Source organism: Tinamus guttatus, unplaced genomic scaffold (genome assembly GCF_059628265.1).
Source record: "Tinamus guttatus ecotype Peru unplaced genomic scaffold, ASM5962826v1 Tinamus_guttatus_pri_ptg000028l, whole genome shotgun sequence".
NCBI classification, from domain to species: Eukaryota; Metazoa; Chordata; class Aves; order Tinamiformes; family Tinamidae; genus Tinamus; species Tinamus guttatus.
Window position 1 is genome coordinate 847,523 of NW_028288562.1, and position 21,091 is coordinate 868,613.

General features: G+C 40.5%; 1 protein-coding gene across 1 annotated transcript in view; it reads left to right on the forward strand.

Moving 5' to 3' along the window:
• Positions 1 to 21,091, forward strand: part of GRID2 (glutamate ionotropic receptor delta type subunit 2) — a 561,587-nt gene that overhangs the window by 103,480 nt on the left and 437,016 nt on the right. The window contains exon 2 of the mRNA XM_088529596.1: positions 14,867 to 15,022. Within this exon, the coding sequence (XP_088385722.1) occupies positions 14,867 to 15,022 (156 nt within the window). The remainder of the gene's footprint in view (positions 1 to 14,866; positions 15,023 to 21,091) is intronic.

A 21,091-nucleotide genomic window follows, 5' to 3' on the forward strand; every position in this document is an offset into this window, starting at 1 on the left:
GGAGCAAGTTGGGATTTTTATCAGAAATAATAATAATAATAAAAGCATATTCAACTTTTACGGTAGTACTACATCTTAAATTGAGGAAATGAGCTTCACAGTTTCTTCTAGATAGTTAAATTCTCAAAAACTCCCGCTACGTGTTCAAATGAGGGTAGGTGTTTGGGGTAGAAACCAGAAATATATATATAAATGATTAGACATACTTTGTTACCTATTTCTATTTTATTTCTGAGATTTGTAGTCATATTTTAAAGGCAGGCTAGGGTTTACAGGTGTGATTAAAACCCTGTATTCCTGAAAGAGACGGACTGTAAATGCTTAGTGGGTGAAGTAGGGAGTGCACAGGGCATCGTGCAGTAAATGGAGCAGAAAAAAAATTGGAGGTAAAGCTGGAAAAGGCTAAGACTTGAGGTGAGAAGAGATTGCAAAAAAAAAAAAGAAGTAAGGGCCTAGTGAGCTGAGCACTGAAGACCAAGTTAAAGGAGGAGTGCAGGAGACTCTTTGAGAGGACACCCCCACACACACAGTTGATTGTGTAGTAGTCACAGGTCACACAACTTCCTTCACAGGCATTTCCCATGAAGGATTCATCCCAGGATGAAAAAGGTGTTTTTCAGGCCGGAATCCTGGCAGCTCATCTCTCTACCATCCTCGAGCTCATCCACGGCGGCTGAGCTATGAACGTCTCCTGAGGCGGTTCCTGCCTCGGCCGCGGGGAAGGCCGAGGCTGGCGTCGCCTCCTGTGGCGAGCGCCTTGTGCCCCCTCCGGGGAAACGTGGAGGGAACCGGTTTGCAGCACGCCAGCGTTTTGTTCTCGTCCCTTAAGCTCCAGGCTGCTTGCCACTTTAATCTGCTTGGAAAAGAAAACAGAACCAGCACTGTGCCCTTGGCTTATCATTGACTTCTTAAGGTCTCACAGTCGCAGCCCTTGCTCCAGAAGTCTCGAATCTGCATTAGCCCTCCCTCATGGGCCTGCTGTTTGAAAGGATGATTCAGCCTAGTGTTTGTTTACATCAGTAGGAAAAAACAGTCCAAAAAAGGCCCGAACAGTTCTGCCCTTGTTGTTGCTAGGTGTTTTTGTGCCGGAAATGGGTATGTCGTTTGGTGACGCTGCAGGCAAAATCGCCTCCTAGAGGATAACGCCTTTTCTGCTTGCTTGCTTCTCACCTTTTATAAATCCCTCAACAAGGTAAAAGGGTTTTTGTTTGCATTTAATAAGTTGTGTTTTATTTCTGGTATTTTTATTTGAATGTAAACAAGTTTTTACATGATGTGTGTATATATAAAGAAATGAAAATGTTTCTCATTAAAAGTAGCAGAACAGGAGTGACGTGAAATATTTATAGAATGTTCAAACTGTGCCTGCATTTGGATCTGAACCTGAATGCTGCTCTGTTTGTGCAGGTTTCTGACACAAGTGAGCTTTCTCCATCTGGAAATGTGGTGCCCTGTTGGGCCAAGGTATTTGGTGAGATGTAGTCAGTCTGCCCACCTTTAAAGCTCAAAAAGTATGTTTCCTTTGGAAAGGCGGTTCCCTTCAGCAGCTAGTTGGTCACAGAGCAATAGCAACCATGCAGACGTGTGCGTATGTAGGTGAGCACCTGCACCCACGTTAGACAGACGTGTTTTCCTGTTTGGCACCTGTTTGGAATTTTCGGCTCTCCTGGTGGCATGTGGGGCTCATAGCCATGCATCCCGCTGCCTGGTGTGCCTGCCGGCAGCAGGACCATGGGAAGCTCCTGCAGCAGACAGGGAGGATCTCGCCTCACCTTTTATTCTTCTGCCCCATGTCCCAGTGGGGTTTGATCAGCCTTAAAGGACCTGATGACTTCGTGCCAAGAGTGGTCGATGCAGGATGATATACATGCATGGGAAAGGCTCAGTGCATGACCTGAGTGTTGCCTGGGTAAGCTGGTCTCTTGTGTCTGCACGGCATTAGTGAGCCTGCCAAAGTATGCAGGAAAAACGGTGCCTGAGTACTGAGCATGTACTGAGCAGCAGTGCATGCTGCTTTTGCTCAGGTTGCCTCTGCACTGCCGAGTCTGATAGCATACAGTGGTCAGCTCTCTTCAAGACCACGTCTACCTTGCAGCTGAAATGCAGCCCTAGGCACATTTTTCTTCATGTACTGTCTCAGGCCCCTGTTTAATCACCCATCAAGCACCTTAATTTGGCAGGAGCCTTGCATGAAAATGGCATGTAAAAAGTGAACCCCCAATTCCTCTGCCTTTGGAGCACTTGAACACCGTGCATGGTTTGCCCACTAGCATTACCATGCCAAGTAATGGCCTCCACTTTGGGTTGCCTGGATGATGCCTCTAACCCCCTGGAAAGTAGGGACAAGTAATGCAATGCTAAAAACCACTCTTCAGGTAATTTTTTGCACTTTCTGTCTCGGTTTTGATCTCATCTGTGGCTTTGCATCAGCACTTTCACCCTGACTCCCCTCGGTAGGGTTTGCAGTAGAAAAGTAAACATATTCAATACAAATATTTATTTGCTGTTGTGCTCATAGTGGAATTTAAATGGAAGAACGTGTAAGGATTCTTGATGAAGGGTTTCAGTCTGTATCTTCTGGTGATTTGTTTGCTCCCTGGAGTAACAGCTAAGCTGAGTTCTTTGCAGTAGTTTCTTGTGCTGGATACAAACCTTTTTGTCTGTTGAGTTTCCATGCCCTACAGAATTCAGCCCTCAGATAATCCCCAGGGCTTGGTGAGAAGCTGATTTTGAATGGTTTTGTTTGGGAGATGATGATACGTGCTCAAGCCATGCGGAGCTATCGGGCAGTCCAGCTTGCTTTGAAAATTTATTAAAGAACGTGGACTAAATGTTAAGCTTTTCCTGCAACCCACTGCGTGTTTCAGGTCTCTCTGGAAATGTGTCACAAATAATCTCTATGAAAATTAGTTCTAGTTCTCAAGCAAACCCTTTGACTATATCCCGACATATGCTGCTTCAGTACGTGAGCAGTGTTCATAGGTGAAAGCTAGGGCTTAGTCTGTACAGTAATTATTAAATTTGGTACATAAAACTCATTCACAGATTTTTTTTTTTTGTAATTGTAATAAATACTTTTTTAAAATGTGTTTTTTGCCAGTATCTTAGGATAACATGGCACCTGTGTGCTTTGCAGCAGAATCACCACAGTCTTTGCAACTTGCATGAGAACACGATCGTCAGTGCAGAAGTCACTGTGGATGGACTTGGTTCTGCAACCCGCTACTTCCAGGAGATAACATCCTGATTTTGGTAGGGCTGTGTAAAACCAAAAACAGCATTCAACACCAATAAAGACACAAAAAGCAGCAGAAGATATGGAAGGATGTTTTCAAGTATCAGATTTGTTACTTGCTTAAGCGAGAGCGTCGGGTGGACAGGATACAGACTTAGGCAGATTCAAATTTGACCACTGGGTGAAGGAGTGTTGCGTTGCAGACTGTTGCCCATCCTATGGATTTGTTCAGGAACTGCATGGAGTATTGTCTTGTGTCTGATGTCTGTTTCTGTTGTAAATAACTAATAACTAAACTGCCAAAGAAATGAAACTCCATTGGCTACATCATGAAGCTTACACTGTTTTGAGCACAGAGGGGTTGTATGGAGCCATTTGACGAGAGCTGCAAGATCTTCTTTTCCTTAAGATCTCGTAAGCATTTATTAACTTTGAATAGATGGGCGGGAAAAAAAAAAAACCCTAAATAATGGAAAAATTATGTTGGTGTATCTTTGAGAGTTCTGAAATGGCTACCTTAGTACCAGCATAGGTTTTTATTTTCAATGTGGACTATGCAAAGTGGTCCTCAGGTCTGTAGTTTGCCATTGATTCTTCTCATGTTCTGAGAAACATAAGCTCCAAAATAAAAATATCTCTCATAAGAAGTGCAGGGATAACTGTATCTCCTAAATTCTTAGAAGTAACCTGTAAGAGAGTTCTTCGGAAGATGTTTTCCCTTTGTCATTTCAACAGTGTATATTGCTGCTCAACTCTTAATTATCACTCTTAATTATCGTTTGATTACATATACAATAAATTATTTTTCTTTTAAAATTAACTCAGAGATAATTTCCATTCCTGGAATACCCTCCAATTTTTCTGAGAATCAAGTGACCTAAAATGAGAATCAAGTGGACTTTGTGCAAAAGAGGAGGGCAATATGCGAATCCGAGGGCAATATGCGAATCCGTACCTGTATTACCCCAGGCAGGCTTTTTCGCGGTCATGTACAGGAAGGCTACACTTGGATATTGTTATTTGTGGTAATATGAATGAAAATATTGAGGATTTATAATGATTCAGAAACACAGAGGTTTACTGAAATGAAGCAGAACTGACACTATGAGTTTTCTTTTGATTCAGTGGTCTTCTGGAAGTTTGTATCACTCTTTGAGGTCATCATCATCTCTGCAAAAAGTGAAGCTTGACATCTGGGCTAGTATTAAATGGGCTTTTTTTTCTTCCAGGAAAGAATAAGGTTATGGCAATGAGAAGCATGGAAGCATATTATGGGAATCCTTTGGGTTTCATAATCCTGAACCTTCTTCAGGAGTCAGATATGTAAATTCCCTTAGCTATGAAACACGCTGGAAAATGGGGTAGTCTTGCCTTTCCTATTGTATATTATAGTCTTGTTTCAGGAATTAGAAAAGGTGTCAAAGATCCCTGTTCTTCCTCTGTCTCAAAACTTTAATGTGTCCCGTCATATTATCTTGGCAACCTCTCAGTGTCCAGGGTTCAGCAAAGGTATTTTCAGCCCTGCTCAAGATGTTCTACTGTCTTGGAAGATAACTGGGAAGTCATTGATACAAACTTCATGAAACTAAAGGGAGGAGGGAAGAGAAATGTGGGAAGACTCTGTAGGGCAATGACTTACCTGGCAAGGATGTATATTCTTGCCTCTGTTCAGTACCTGCCATAAATTTTACTTAGTGGTTAAGGGAGGCTTGTTTTGGCTTACTATTTGTAAGACCAAAGAGGAAAGTCATCTTATCTATATGCCTATTATAAAAAAAAAAAAAAAAAAAAAAAGTGGACATGCTATCATGTCCAAGTGATAAGATGCTTTTCAAGACTATTTTCCTCAAGAACCTGTGAAAGGAACCATCAGGAGATGTTGCACTGAGATGACTAATGACTGGGAGGGTAATGCTAAAATAAAATACAATCCAAGGATCAGGGGAATGTTGTTTTCTTGTCTTGTCAATCCAGTGAATCCTCTTCTGTAATGATTTAGTGTATGTGTGGTTTTTTTTTTGTTTGTTTATTTTTGTTTTTGGGCAACAGAGCAGATGTTTGATTTTGTTCATGACACCAAACATTGCAACCTACAGTTAGACTTTAGAGCTGTGTATCTGAGTACAGACTCGCACTGGATGTTACCTAGCACAGAGGATGTAGGAGAGGAGATCCAGATGTGAATCCTTGCTGTAGTCTCACTTCAGTAAATATTCCTCTTAGGTCAAGGCCAGATTACTATGCGTCTTTGGTTATTATGGCCAATGTCAAGCATTTACCTCTCAACTCAAGGCACAGGCAGCAGGGTGTTTTTTCCCTTCCTCAAGAATTATATTGCTCAGTAAACCTTGCTTTGTTAACAGGAAAGGCTTGAAACACTAAAGGACCTAGAGTGGGAAATCATCACTTCAGTAAAGCCATGCCCCCTTTAAAAATGAGAGTTTCAGAGGTATGCTTGAATGATCTAATTCCTAAAACTACCATGTGTATTACCGTTAAATATCCAGTAATGACATTTTAGGCATCTTCTTCTAGCTTGGAAATACTACAGAGAAGAAATAGCTAAATAAATAAATAAACAGAAATTCTCCAACAAATCAGTTGTGGTTGGAACTTCAAATGAAGCTATTTAAGTGCAAAAGAGAGGAGTGTGGATTCTAGAGTGGAATATAACAGGCGTGCTTGTGCTCTGTAAAATCATTTCCCAGTTTCTTTTGATGTTCGGATTTCCCGTGTGCACTGATTATTGGTATTCTTTCCTCAAAGTTTAGGGATATCGTTTTAGAAGAAACATCTTGCCCTGAGTTACTAAACTAGGAGAGTTGAGAAGACAAAAGTGACTACAAGAAGAACAGTCTGAAGGTTATGCTTCTTGCATGGCTTTCCCTATGCATTCCTCAATCGGGTATTAATCAAATGTGTCAGAAAGTAAAAGGCACGTTGTTTACAGATCGTGTTCTGCAGAGGCAAAGAAAACAAAGTCTTGATCTGTTTCCAGTAGGTGTTGGTAGTAAGAATGGTTCCAGGTTCTTAAAATATTATTTTTAAGATAATGGGAAGAAGTGGCATGTTTTTTTTCCTTATCCTTTTTTCTTTATCCTTTTTGTAGAATAATAAGAAAATTTTGTCAGAATATTCTGCAGGTTGTTGGTTACAAGTAACTGTGTGACCATGATGGTACTTCGTTCCTAACTCGCTTGTCTTTTCACAAACATTGAATAGATTAGTAGAGATCAGGTAGCAGTAAAAATGATTTTATCTCATCAGAAGTATCACCTCAGGTATTTCTTTTTTTTTTTTTTTTCCCCCCCTCCCGCACTGTGCGCTGCATAAATGGAGTAAATGATTAGTTTTCAATTGTTTAGGTTCTTACAATTTTAGCAGGCTGCTAGTTATTGTGTTATTAAGCAAGCCACTGTGTACATCTACTTATCTTTAGTTCATAGAATGGGAGTACTATTACTCACTTCCATGTAGCTCGTAAGATGTGGCTGTTAGGAGGGAACATCTGAAGCCAAATGCCAGGTTCTAGGCTTCAATAGAAATGGAAAAATTGAGTCTAGTTTTACAAAAATATTTGTGATTCTTTTTTCCTTCTATCATAATTTCTTTCCATGATAGAGCACTAGGTTAAATTCAAGTCCCACATCTTTCAATTGCATAACTTGTCAGTGTTTAGACCTAAATTATTGCATTTCTACAAACATTTTTTTTCACCTCAGAAATACATGTTTCCTCAGAAAAGAGATTGTTACATTCGATATTGGTAGCCTCTTGTCAAAAGCAACTTAGGAAGCCCTCTAAAAAGGTGGGAAAGAGGTATCAGAAGTGAATATTTAGACTTAGAGTTGTCTAACGTATCCACAATTTATGTAAATTGCCTAAGTGCTACCTTATTTTTACCTTTAAAGTTTGATGGATAAATCATAAAAATAATAGAAGCCACCTGAAGAAACAGCTGTTCTTAATTTTTCACTGAGTTTCTGTCTTAAAATTGGAAATTATAACCTGAAAAATTCTTTTACAGACTTATTATATACTGCACCTTGGAAATTACCATTCAGCAGAATTAGACTATATTTAATTCACTTGCAGTGAGGCTTTGGGAAATGTAAATTCAGAGACATTTCACATGACAGAGTTATAATTTTCAGAGAGCTTTATATTGATAAAGAGCTGCAGGTTTATTAAAATCAAAACAGAAATGCATCAGCTACAATCTGACTTTAAAGCAGGCATTTCTTGGTCATGTTGGGAAGTGTCATGTAGGATAACATTAAACTTTCTTTATTCTCGATTTCCATACTTTTTTACGCCCTTTCCCAAATATAAGCACATTTAGCAGAATTTATTGGAAGAATTTTTTGAAATGTGTGTCCTGTATTCTGTGATTTTTATAGACACAGATGTAAATTATGAACCAGGAAGCTAGTCTGTTATTGGCTTTAACATAATTAATAGAAAAGAAGATAAGGCATTATCTTCTATAAAAAATGGCAAGCAGGTTAAGTAGTTGACGTAGATGTTCATGAGGTCACTCTTGAGCCCATAGCTCTGAACATTTGGAAATTCAATATTACAGCAGGATGCTTTGTTCTCTTGGCAAAATCACGAAAGACCAAGTTTACCATGAAGGAAGTAACAGCAGCTCAGCAAACTTAGTACAGGAAGCAAGTAAGAAATGTACAGCGCTTAAAAAATAGCATCTTATCATAGTAATATTATCAAATAGGCCATCTGTGCTGTTAATGGCTGTATTTCATTATTCTAACTTAGGCTTTACCATAGCATTAGATGCTTAAACTGTAAGGAGCAAAAGGCTTGAGTAAAATTTGAAAATGAAGTAGAAAGGAAAAAAGAGAAAAATATCCTCAAAAAAATTCCACTGAAATCTTTGTCCCTTCATGTCAGGCTGTGTGTATGTGAGCAGGCATGTGTTTATATCTTAGCAACATCTCCAACATAGTCGTAATCTCATTGTCCCCAAATGTCAACTAGAGTAAGGTGTCGTAGTTGCTCTGTGCAGTTAAGTAGTGGCTTGGCAGCAGTAGGCACTCGGTCTCCAGCTAGAAGTATGAGTCATTTGATAATTTAACATTATTTCATCTTTCAAAAATTACAAGGTAGAATTCCGTGTATAGAGAGGGAAAGGAGTATGAGAGCAGAAGATAGTAAGCAATGACAAATGCTTAAGAATAATTCAGGAATTTTAGGATGGGATCATTTATATTGACATTATGTTGTGAGATGTTCTTGCAGTCGCGATGGAGACTAGTAATGTTGAAATCTTGTCTCAAATCAGTATTATTCCCGTTCTAATGTAACATATAAGCAAGCTATTAATGTACATTATAAAGTTTGTTTCTAATGCTTCTTTCAAGAATGCAGATACATTTCAGCAAGGTTATCATCATTGTACTAACTTTGTGTATGGGACATTAATAATAATATGGCAATAATATCTACCAAACCAGATGCTTTTCACAGCTAGACCCCAACTTGATAGTTATGGATATGATAGAAAGAAATGGAAAGCTACTCATTATTATCAGCTCATTTGATCCATAATGAATGTGATGATATTATCGCTGTAGTTAATTGCCACATCAAGTCTACAGTGGAACTGCACATCTTTATTCTTAGCCTGTGAAAGGTACAGAGACTATAAAATGCATTTTTATGTCTGGATAATGTTTTGCCATGCTGCATATTCAAGAGCAGATAGCAGCGTTCAGCTCCGCAGTTGGCACAGTTGGTTCTGCAACAGGTACAGTCAACTAGATGACTACAAACACATGCAAGTGGCATGTCTATTGTTATTCCTTTGGCGTAGTAGCTTTTACAGCTATGTGCTACTGAAAGGTTAGTTAAATTGATGAGAGTGTAGAGCAATTGAGATGCTTTCTATTTACCTGGAATTTTTCCAGAATCCCTTGTTCTAGACAATTTTATAGAAAAATAAATGCACCTGAACAAATACATTTTTAATGAGTGCAGTGCTCTGCTGCTGCTCTCCTCCTCCTTGTATCCTGTAGTCAGGAATACGCCTTCCTGAAAACGCATTAGGATATTGCAGCCATTTTTTTGCAATGGGCTTGATGAGACTCAGTTAAGTTTTGGTTAAGAGAAACTTAGCAAGTTATATCATCTGCCTTATTAAATGATAGTTTAGAACTTGAGAACAATTAGAAATGCCTGTCAGGATGAGCTCAAAATAAATCAACAGTGACTGGAAAGTGTTCGTGCTTGTGCATATGTGCCTGACAGGCAGTGTAAATAAAGAGGATAAGATCTGAGAGTCTGTTCTTTCCAAATGTGAACATAATTCCCTGTGACACTGATGTGTATCCACTGTGCCGCAATAGAATTCAACAGAAAAGAGATCTTGTGCTTGATAGCACTGCACATGGTGCAAGTAGTAATTCTCACAGATTTGGAGGAGCTCCACCTATTTCTAGCACTTATAGCGGCCAAATGAATTGACCCAGGACCACCTTTAAACCATCCAAGATCACCACTAAACTTAGTAAAACTGAAACTTACAAAAAGGCAAAGCAAAGACAGTTTGTTCCATACCCTCAGGGTTTGTGTTTCTTTCCTAGAAATTCTTCATTGCTCCATCGTTAATGAGTTTGTCATACAAAGCAGAAGTATCAGCTCTCAATATTTTTAAGTCCATTCAGAAAAGCCCGTAACATAAAAAGCTGAACCTTCATTTCCTCTGTCGACCTGTCGAGCCACCTCACTGCTGCCAAGGCAGGTCTTTAAAAAAGCCGACTAGCTGACTTGGGGAGGAAATAGTAATACAGTGGAATACCCTCCTGTAATCAAATCATTTAAAGCAAATAAGACCTCCATAACAGCAGGGCCGTGTGGTGGTTCTACTGTGAGACTGGGGCACTGGAAAACAATCCCGCTTCAGCAGCAGAATGCAGAGACTGCTCTGTATTGAGGTGGTAACTACATTTTTAGTACTTTCATTGTATTGGAAGCAGACTTTGCCTCTAGCAGTTCGACAGATTGAAATACCTATAAAATTACTCCTCCTTCTCTTTGTTTCAAATATTTAAAGTTACAAAACAAAAGAAAAAAATGTGACCAATGGGTGATGTCATGTTCCAGCTACACAGCTGCAAGCCGAACGGGATTAGTAGATTTAAAGCAGCAGACACAAAAACTGACATAGCTCATGTCTTTCTAAACCTTTGTCATCTTGCAAGAGAAAGGTAAAGCACACGGATGTTTTCCTGTCTTTTGTAGGACTTGACTGCATGTAGCAGACTGCCTGTCAGTCAACAGAAAAGTCTGCAGCAGATCTAACTGCGTCATGGTGAAGTTCAGGGTCCAGCTGTGTTAGTGCCGACGCAGTGCCGCACTAAGGGGAGCTGCATACACAAGAGAAGGTCTCTACGTGACCTTCTAAATTCCTAAATGAGAGCAGCCAGACTGTCAAACGTGTCAAGTCCCTCTTGTTCCTCTTGACAATAATGCCATTATGCAATTGGCCTTCTAATGCTCTGTGTATATATTCATTCAAGCAGACATGGTAGTATGCCATTTAGCCAGGCATTTGCTATTTTAATTAAAAATGAATGGGTTTCATGCAACTTTTCCCAACAAATGGACACCCCTATGGTTTAGGTCTAGTAAAAACAATGAACTTTATTCTGTGCTCTATTTTGGCATCTCAGCTATCAACTGATTCAGTTAAGCTCTCAGAAATTTATGTCTCCTAGAGTTGTTTCACACCAGGAGTGAGACCTTTGCTGACTTGCTCCTAGACCTGCAGGATGTGTGGGATGAGGTCAGGACTCAAAGCTCTTGGCTTCCAGTTCAGAATATTAACAGCGAGGCCATCCTTTTTACAACAGCCACATTACATAAAGAAAAATAATGCAGTAAGCTGAGAAAATACAGCATCATTGGGGTCAGGCACTGGAACCAAGTGGCAAAGTATTATTGGACATAAAGAATTTTCCCGGAAGCAGCAGCAGTTAGACCATCACGCAGTTGTTTAAAAGGTAGTGTGTTTTAAGGTTTGCTTTTTTCTTTCTTTTCTCTCCAAACCTTCCCAGATGTGTGTAGTAGTAAATTTTTGGCCAGTTGGTTAGGGCTGTTGTTGAGACAACCCGTGTGATGTTACGAGATGTGGACAGTGGACTTTTTCCTTTCTTAGTCAATAGAAACATGAACATTGGTTAAATCTCTTCATATCTCATCCATAGGGTCAAGACTCATTTCTCTCCACTTTCTGGGTTGAATCTGGTAGGCAGTGCAAATGAGTCTGGAAATAGCTGATGACATATAATGTGGATTATATTTTTAATAAGTGTAGGTCAATATGACAAGTGATCTTTGATGAGTCTGTCTAATGATGTCATTGGTACTTAGGGAACTTATTGAACATGCATATATTCACTTAAATTGACAGGTTTCTGATGATATTGTTGAGTGAGAATGAGGTAGTTAAATGCTCAGAGTTTTCTACTGACTTACAGGACATTATTGATGTGCAGAGGGCTTTTAAAAAGCCAGCAGAGAATTACATTTGTGCTGTCCTCATCCGGATTCTGAAATAAAGCTGAAAGTAATGACATGCTAATAAAACGAGGGGGGGGGAAGTGGTGCAAAGCAGTTGCTGTGTCAGCATATTGGCTGCTGATGCAATACCGGGAGTACTCCTGGAGTATAGTTAGAAATGACATGTTTAACATAGAATCATAGAATGCTTAGGGTTGGAAGGGACCTCTAGAGGTCATCTAGTCCAACCCCCCTGCACACGCAGGGTCACCTAGAGCACGTGGCACAGGACTGCGTCCAAGCGGGTTTTGAAGATCTCCAGAGAAGGAGACTCCACAACCTCTCTGGGCAGCCTGTTCCAGTGCTAACATGAGGCCTTCTGAGCTGAGGTGGGATGTGGAAGAAAAGCAAGCTCCATCTAATTTCATATGATGGTGAACCCTTTTTTCCCCTTTACCCCAACAGTAGCATTCCTAAGTCTTCTGGGGAGTGAGTTTCATACACTATGTGAAGGAATAACTCGTGAGGGTCATGCTGGTTCTCTTGTTTTGTAGCTATGCGAGAGGAAATGAGAAAGGATTTAGTTCCTGCTGTCAGAGTAGTGATACCTTTGTTTGTGTGCCATGGGTAAAGGGAAAGCTTGCATGAATAAACTTCCACACCTCAATGTGATTGCAGGCCTGGACAAGGAAGGATATTAAAACTGATAGCAAAGTAGGTTAGGTTTGCATTTATAACAAGCTGAAGAAAAAAAACATGGTAGACCCGTTTTGCTTTGGAAAGTTCACTTGTGCTAGCAAGATGACTCCTAAAACAGGACTCCTAAAACACGGGGACCTAACAACGTACACGTAAGAACAGGAATAGTTTCAGAATGATTCACATAGTGTTTGAGCGTTCCCATTTTGTTTAGCAACTGACACAAAAGCAGATTGGGAGCGGGTTTCCCTTCTCCTCGCTCTTGGGTGCGGAATGCCTAAGCTGCTGTGCACGGCCAGCTCCTGAGAGGAACGGAGTAGCACGTGTTGAGGGGCCCTTTTGCAGAGCTAAATTGGATGCTCTAATGGGCAGAGCCTTAACTTCTCAAAGAAGATGGTGTAGTCCCTGCTAGGAAGCTGAAGCAGGAGCGACGGTTGCAACTTCCGCGTAATTCATTTAGACCTTTGCTTATTTTAGCTGGGGGGATCTTCATGGACTAGAGCATGAGTAACATCTCGCTTCTGAAAGGTGTCTCATTTCAAATGTAAGGTACCGTGTTAACTGGAGAAGAAATTTTGGAGAATTGTGTCTGATATATGAGGCTTTAAATGCAACGAGTAGTAGGTGCCCCCAAAAAGTAAGCTGATGTGTCTTGGCCTTGAAAAGAGCTGTTTTATGAGATGGAAAAAAATACATTTTTAAGGTGTGCCACTGAAAAATGCTGTTTTGCACCTTTAAATGCTACCTGGATACAAAAAATAGCCTTTTTCATGGAGAAGACATAGCGGGTAACATCTTGCTTACCAAGTGTCTTATCAACCATATGGGGCTTTGCTTTATGGCACAAAAGAAAACAAGGGCAGCAGAGATAGAGGCGAGGAAGAAACGGGATGATTTCAGCCGAGATGTGCACAGAGATGACAGGTGAATGAGGTGGAGAGGTGCAGAGCAGCTGTTCCAGATGGCAGCAGCTTCAGGAGGGAAAAGGCTCCAGTCAGCGCAGTCAGGTAGTGTGAAGAGATGACGCTCGTGTAGGATGAGTGGTGCTGGCAAGGGTGGAGGTCAGTGGAAAAAACATAAATAATGTAAATGAAGTTTTCTTCTCTTAAATCTACTTTAATGCCTATAAATGTGGTGTCATTTCCCCCTCCCCCCCACCCTGCACTAGTTGGTATTGAGCTTAAATGATCAGTATTAACATCTTATTTTACTGTTTTTAGCTGCCTCACCACACATGTTGCCTTAGTTCTGTTTACTATAGACACCAGGCATTCAAGGATGAATAAACATGAAAACCAAAGAAGTTTTGTAATGATTTAAAACAGTTTCCAAAACTTTTATATATATATATATTGGTAGTTGCTGTTGTGGGTTTGTTTGTTTTGTTTTGTTTTTTGAAGCATCTCATCTGTCAGTTTAATCCTCTGACTGGAAAAGAAAGCTTTAATGGTTCCTGCAGGTCTTCATAGCCCTCATTTTGGGCACTAACAATGTGGTTTTCTTCCTAACATTGCAACTTGAGTCTTTAACACTTCATGCAAGAAACAAGTGGAAAATAATGGGAAATCAGTAAAGTTAAAGGTACTCATTATAGTTTAAAGAAAGGGAAAAGCTAAACTTTCTGGGTTAACCATGGAGTCCTTATCCAGTGCACCTGAGGAAGTGGCTGTGCAATCATTGCAAGCACCTGAGAAGCCTTTTTCTCTGCCAGCTCCTCCTGAGTTTAATGGTTTCATGCTTACCATGCTCAGCTTGAATGTTTTGGAGGAAAGGCAGAGCCGTTGCTTTCTATCAGATTTTTAAAGTGAGATTTTTTTTTTAATTAACTGATTAACTTCATTTACTAACTTGAGTAGTCAGATATGTCACTGGTGTGATCATTTTACAAATCTAATAGAAATGAGAACCGAAATAGTTTATATCAGCCACTGATCTGTCTCCTGGTAGAAGCTGCCGATGTTAACTCATTTTCCCAGTGTTGCTGCTGCTTTCTGCTTTTTCTCACCTCGTTTGAACTTTGCATTTTTTAATTGCCACTGGACAAGATGTTGAACAGATATTCTAGCCAGTTGTGGTCATTCGGTGTATTAAATGGCACCTTTGCAAAGGTAATTAGTTCTCATTTCTTGGCCACCTTTCAGTACAGATAATTTATTTTATGCCTGCCTAGATTTCCCTGGTGTTTCTAGTTGAAGGTAATGCTTCTCTTCACTTTCGGTCATAAATTATAATGTAGAAATTCTGTATATTGTGAGTTGGCTTTCTGGGATCTGTGTTGAGAGAACTGCTTTTCAGGAATGAGCAAAGGGATGAGGTTACAGCATAAAATATACGTTACGGTTAATGCTGTGGGATAATGCAGGGTGAAAGGTCCAGTATGATTTTTGTTCTTTTTTTTTTTTTTTTCCCCAGGGGCAATTTTTGATGAGTCTGCCAAAAAGGATGAGGAAGTTTTTCGAATGGCGGTTGCTGATCTCAACCAGAATGATGAAATCCTACAGACGGAGAAAATCACATGTTCCGTGACCTTTGTGGATGGCAACAACCCATTTCAGGCAGTTCAAGAAGGTAGGATATGTGAACTTATTTTCTGATATTATTTCTGCAGAGAGTTGCAAGGTATTACCCTAGCTAATAGCTTTTTACCTTTATTAAAAAATGTATTTTTTGTTGGCTTCTTCTGACATGGAATATCAAAGATTGTGTGAAGTTACTTTTGGATTTGGGTGCTGTGATTTGTGTTGTTCTATTGACTTCAAGCAATAAATCTTTCAACTATTTTGTAAGGAAAGGCTCTTGAAAGGGTGGCAAAAAGACAGTTTGCCCTCATCTTCCCTCTTTTGCTGGCTGTTTTGTGGTAACTGTCAAGCAGGTAGTCCTTTATAACCTCTTAATACTGCTTTTGGGTTTCATTTCACACAAATACCGGTGTTTGCTTAGATGGAAAAACACCGGTGGCTGTGGATAACCTTCTCAGCACCTACACCCGAAGAAGTTACCTATTTCGTAGCAGGGTTTAGAGATAACCTGGTGACTCACAAAGCTACCTGTGTCCAGTACGGTTTTGTACTCGCTGCATCCGTTGTTGTTTCTCAATTGCTGTGCAAGAGATGAGTGTGTTGGTCTGAGCTCCTGTGATAGCACAAAGATGATAACGTGACTCAATATTTGAAGTCCTTCTCAGATGGATTAGGAAGTCGCTGGTGTGACTGAACAGTTGTCTGGAAGGAGAGCTATATTAAATATTTGGAAGAAGACACTTCTATTTGTTTCCTTGGCATTGGTAGTTCTTCTGTTTTTCTAGCACAGTAACTTCATTCTCAGATGTTGAACATATGCTCATTATAGGCATAATATTAAATTCTGTTGTTTATGGAGAAACCAGTATTATTTGTTGTCTTTCTGTATCCTTGTCGGCTACTCTGTAGTGACAATTGAGGTAAACAGATCTTGACAACTGAGGTAACTAACATGCGAATATTTGCTCTCATACTTGTCAAGTGAAGGTAAATAGCGCTTTGACTCAAGTGGGCTAGTGACAAAATAGTGCTAATAAAAATGTAATGAATGCTTGCATGATACTTTCTTTTTCTTTAATTTCTGCCATCCTTAATATTTGGAAACAAAAGAATTCTTGATTTTATTTCAATTTCACAAGACATAGATGGGCCGATGTAATGGAGAGCCTTACAATGGGGCCTTAGGTTAAGGCTGAAGCGGAAGAGGAAGTGCTTTTGAAAATGTATCCTTGATACTGTGGCTATCAATCTTAAATAAACAGACGTGAAAACTGGGGCTAGCAGATCTGATAAGAATGCAGAGGTGGGGAAAGGGGAAGCAAGGTCTACCTTGTTGTGTGCTTTTTGCATGGTTAATGCTTAGGGCTTTTTTCACTCTATCCAGGATGAATAATGATGGGTGATTCTGACTTTTCTCTGATTAAATTGCTTTTATTAATAGTGTTAGAGCATTATTTTACAGAGTTACCTTTTAAGCCTAGTGGTGGTTCAGCAAGTGATTTTTTTTTAATGAGTTAGAGAAAGTAGAAGAGTCTAGTGAAGCAGAACATGCCGAAGGAGTTAGAGACTCTATAATCCAGTGCTGAATTGCTCGCTTTTTGCAGACAAATGCAGTTGTCATTTTTTTTGCAAATATCTTAGTACAGGCTTTACTTGAAATGTGAGTGGAGAAGATTTGACGTAGCTTATTAGTACATGCCGGGGGAAAGGTTTACTTGTGATACTGATGAACCCATGAAAATATTTGCTTGTATTTGCATGGTTGAGTACAACTACATACCTAGAAAAGCCTCCTATGCCTGTTAAGTGCCCCATGTTTTGTTTAGCATAATTTGACTGAGGGACAAAGGTTTCATCTTTTGGTTCTGCGTCTCTGTACTTTCTCACCAGGCTGTTTTTCACAGTTGATGGCTTTCTCTTGCATTTATTTTAACAAAAAAAGGAAGTGGCACTGCAGGATTTCTTACTTTGCAGCAGGTTCCTCCCTCTTTCCTTCCATCCTTCCATATCCTTTATCGCTTGCCCCTGCTCCTAATAGGGTTTTCTTAAATGTGCAGATTGAGGGAGATGACCTTTTTTTTTAAAAAAAGATTGTGTCAGATTTTGTATTTTGAAAAAGGAGAAGCCGCGAGCAAGATCTGGTAAAGCAAGACATTGTTGCAGAGACCAAGTTATAAAAGTGTTTTCTGTAAAGATCTGCTAATGGACAGCGTGCTTTATTTCTACCTTTAATTCATTTTATTATTAGCAAAACTATAGCAAGTAACTCCAGGACAATGTACACATGAGCACTAAGATACTCGATATTGATTTTTCTATGAAAGATAATTAATTTCTGAGGATCGGCTGCTGTACCGTACCGAATGTTCTTCCCTCTGAATGTGTTTTTATAAATGATGATGGTGCCCTGAAATGTCTTCCGTTTGTACCGCGGGGCGTTTCATTAATGGGTTTGATGGGAGCTGGGAACCGCTTCATCCCAGACAGCCGGGAATGGCGGGCACGGCTGGAAGTGCCCGTGGGGCAGTTTGTAGGCATGGTGGAGACGGCAGGAACATCCCGGGATGAGGTGGATTTCCTTCAACCTCGGGAAAACCTTCTCCTTGTCTATATTATAACAATATAAACTTCCTTTCTTGTGCGACTTCGGCTTAGAGGTTGCTCCAATAACCGTGTGTGGGATAGGCCTTCAAAAGGTTTTGAGTTCTGCAATATATTTAAGCTGCAGTTGTTTTTGAGGAGAGACGTGTGTCTGTCTTTTGTGTTAGTGGACTCCATTTTGTTCTTGCTCTTTTTGTTTTGTTTAGAAATTTGTTAAAAAACAAATACATCTCTTCATACTTGTTTGCCGGGAAATCATATCCTCCTTTGACGTTTATTATGTTTGCGTTTGTTTTCATAGGCTAATAATTAAAGCGTCAGTGTTAGGATTTCCAGCCTGCTCTTCCTGTGCTTCCGTAGTCTGTCAGCGATAATATTGTGTGGCTGTTGAACGGCTCGTATGAGGTATGCACAGGAGCTTCTGTGGGTTCCTAGCTGAGCTACCTTGCTGGACAAACCACTAAATATCCACCACTCATGATTCTCTAAACTACCCTCCTCTTCTAAATATTATCCACAGTAATTCTTGCATTACTTACATCTAGGAAAAGTGTTTTTGAGTGATGCAGATGATGCCCTCCATAATTCCTTCCCCAAACTTGGGCAGGCAGAGGGAGAGGGGAGGCTGTGGTCACTGAAACCAGAGGTGTAAACCTTACCCCCTGCTGCTGTGCCTCCTTGGGGAGCAGTTCCTGGAGCCCCACGCTGCCGTTTCCCCCTGCACGCAAAGAATTACCGAGCAAACCCTGCAGGTGCTCCCAGTGCCAGGCACCTGAGCCAGCCGGGGGGCTGCTGGGCCCAGCAGGACCCACGGCCAGAGACACGTGCAGCCTCCGCGGAGATCATTGCTACTGGCTAAAATACCACAGAACAACTACTTTAGTTGTTGTTGTTGTTTTTTATCCTCCTCTCTTTCTCCCCCCCCCCCCTTTTTTTGACATTATCGTATTTTACATATCTTAAGTAATAACTCCAGAGTAATCCCATGTTTCGTTTCCTTAGGCTACCTAAATAAATAAATAGGCTACCCGAATAAATTGGCCCGATGCTGCTTGAAACCCACTTTGTTTGACAAGTTGTGCCTTTAGAGTCGTCTGCATGTGGGGTTTGTTTTCATTTTTTTTTTCCAAGCAACCTCTTTGTCATTCAGGTTAGTCACTGAGGTCCTCTTTACGACACCAACGCCAGCCTTGGTAATGGCTTTGAAAGCTTATTGTGATGAGCGAGGTAAATAAGGCAGTGAGTCATAACTAAATGGGATTCAGCTGGAGAGGAACAGAGTTTGTAGGGCGGCAATAAGTATGAAGGTCACATGCAGGATTTTATATGAGCAAAGCTTTATGGTCAGAAATGATGGGCCTGATGGATACATCTGCTTTGACCTTTGGGGCTAGATGAATGTGGTAAGATAGTTCTTTCTTGTTCCCCGATTGCTGTAGAACCTGCTTAAATCCACTGAACGGACTGCTCAACTTGCTGTCACTTATTTCTTTAAATTTCTCAGCTTGCTTAGTGTTCTTTATTAACCACTCCACGTTCCGTCCAAGATGAAGCCTTTACAGGATTGTGCTTCTTCATTGTCCTTTCATTTCATTCCAGGTTTGCTTCCTATTTCCCAATAAAATGGATTTTGATATGAAATGATATGACTAATAATACTGAGGGGGGGAAAAGGTGCTTTCAACTAGGATTTGGGCTACAGAGAGCAGGTGGAGGTGGAGAAGAAGCAATTCAATAGCAATAGAAAATTCTATTGTAAAATGAGAAACTATTGGGAAAGTTTGCAGTGGCTGGGTATCTTTGTACTTCAATATTTCAGAAAATAAGAAAAAACCCTTTTGAATTAACGGTTCTCTGGATTTTCACTTAGTATATCAGCAGTGGTGCCATTTGTCCTGTCCCCAAAGTGTTGGATGGGGACCACAGTACTTTTATGCAGCCTTTGTTCTGGTTTCAGTCCCGCTAACGCCACAAAATCAGTCCCACCTCCAATTTGCAAGAGTATGATGTCAGGGGACCCCAAGTGTTGGCAGCAAAAAAAAAAAAAAAAAAAAAAAAAACCCACAGATTTTACAACACTTGTGATAAAATCATGACAGTTGGGAAGACAGTGGCTGTGCGGGAGAAGATGAGGGAGGAGGGAGCTTTGCCTGAACTAGAAAAGGGCATGTAAAAAAGGTTGAGATTAGCGGGAGCAAGATGCATATTTAACACATTTTTTAGTAACAACTTCAAATCTATTGTGACCTTCATTTGCCTGGAAGTAATTTAGCAGGAGTATACTGCAAGCTGGGAAAATGGATCAGACTTAGCTTAAATAAGGCTTCCTAGTACTTCAGCAGTGCAGTAGTAATTCAAGACTTCCACAACTCTAAAGTTGTTAAATTTTTGGCCTCCTGATTCCATCTGTAGATTTTTCTTTATTAATTTTTTCCCAGTTGCTATACAGGCAAAAGAAGAAAATTAGAACACACACAGAAAATCTCATGCTGTCCATGATGAGTGGCGTTTCCCAGGTTAGTGATGATGCCAGGATGCCCGTGTGGAGGGAAGCTGTCTGCACAGCCGGCCAGAAGGGCAGTGCAGGCTGGGGACAGTGGCCATCAAGGCTGAAGCCTGGTCCCTGTGCTTGCCGTTGCGCGCGTTGCCTCACGTGGCTTGTGACTGCTGCATGTTTTTGCAGTGGTTTACAGGAAGAATATTAGTGTTTCTATAGAAACACCTCCTTTGGGGTGTCCAGGAACCCCCGTCGCATCCTGTCTTTGCGTGGGGCCACGTGGCAGCGTTCGGATGCGGCTCCGTGGCTGGCGGTGTTTGTGTGCGACCACACATCAGAACAAGGAGTTTTGGAGCTTCTCTTACCTGCAGCTCTGCATGTTTGCGGTCTTCTCTTCCATTCTGCTTCCTTGCGACTTAAAAATGGCAAGAGAGATTTTATTAAAGCCAGTGTTCTCTAACAAAGTTCAACATAAGGTTTTTGGACAATTTTTGAATTTTTTTTATCATGGGGCTTCTGCTTTTGAGTAAGGGGGAGCAATTCCAACAGTCTTAAAGCAGTTCCTTTAGGACTTTTGCTTAGAAATCATGCGGCTGTCAAGCTGACTTTTGCTGCTTTTTAAGAGGTGAATCTAATAAAGAACCTAATGAATCTTATAAATAACTGGACAAATGGGACGATCTTTGGTGCTGGAGTGCAGAGTGGATTTTCCTATCTTGGAAATGCCTGCTATTGTAGGATGAGCTAGAGAAGCCAATATTCTGCCCTACTCGTGCTTTAAGTCCAGATGGAATCAATTCTGAAATTGAGCTATGCATGTGTGCACTTGAGCTTCAAAAGTGTTCACAAGATGTTTTCAAATATTTAATAGAGTGCTTTGGTCTGCTGCATTAATGTACTCGGGCACATGGGGAGTAGTTTACTTTTAAGAGAGCTATGCAATTGGCAATGTGATTAAACAGTATCAGTACTACACGGAAATGTTTAACGCCACCGGGCCCAAAGGCTTTGGGGGTATTT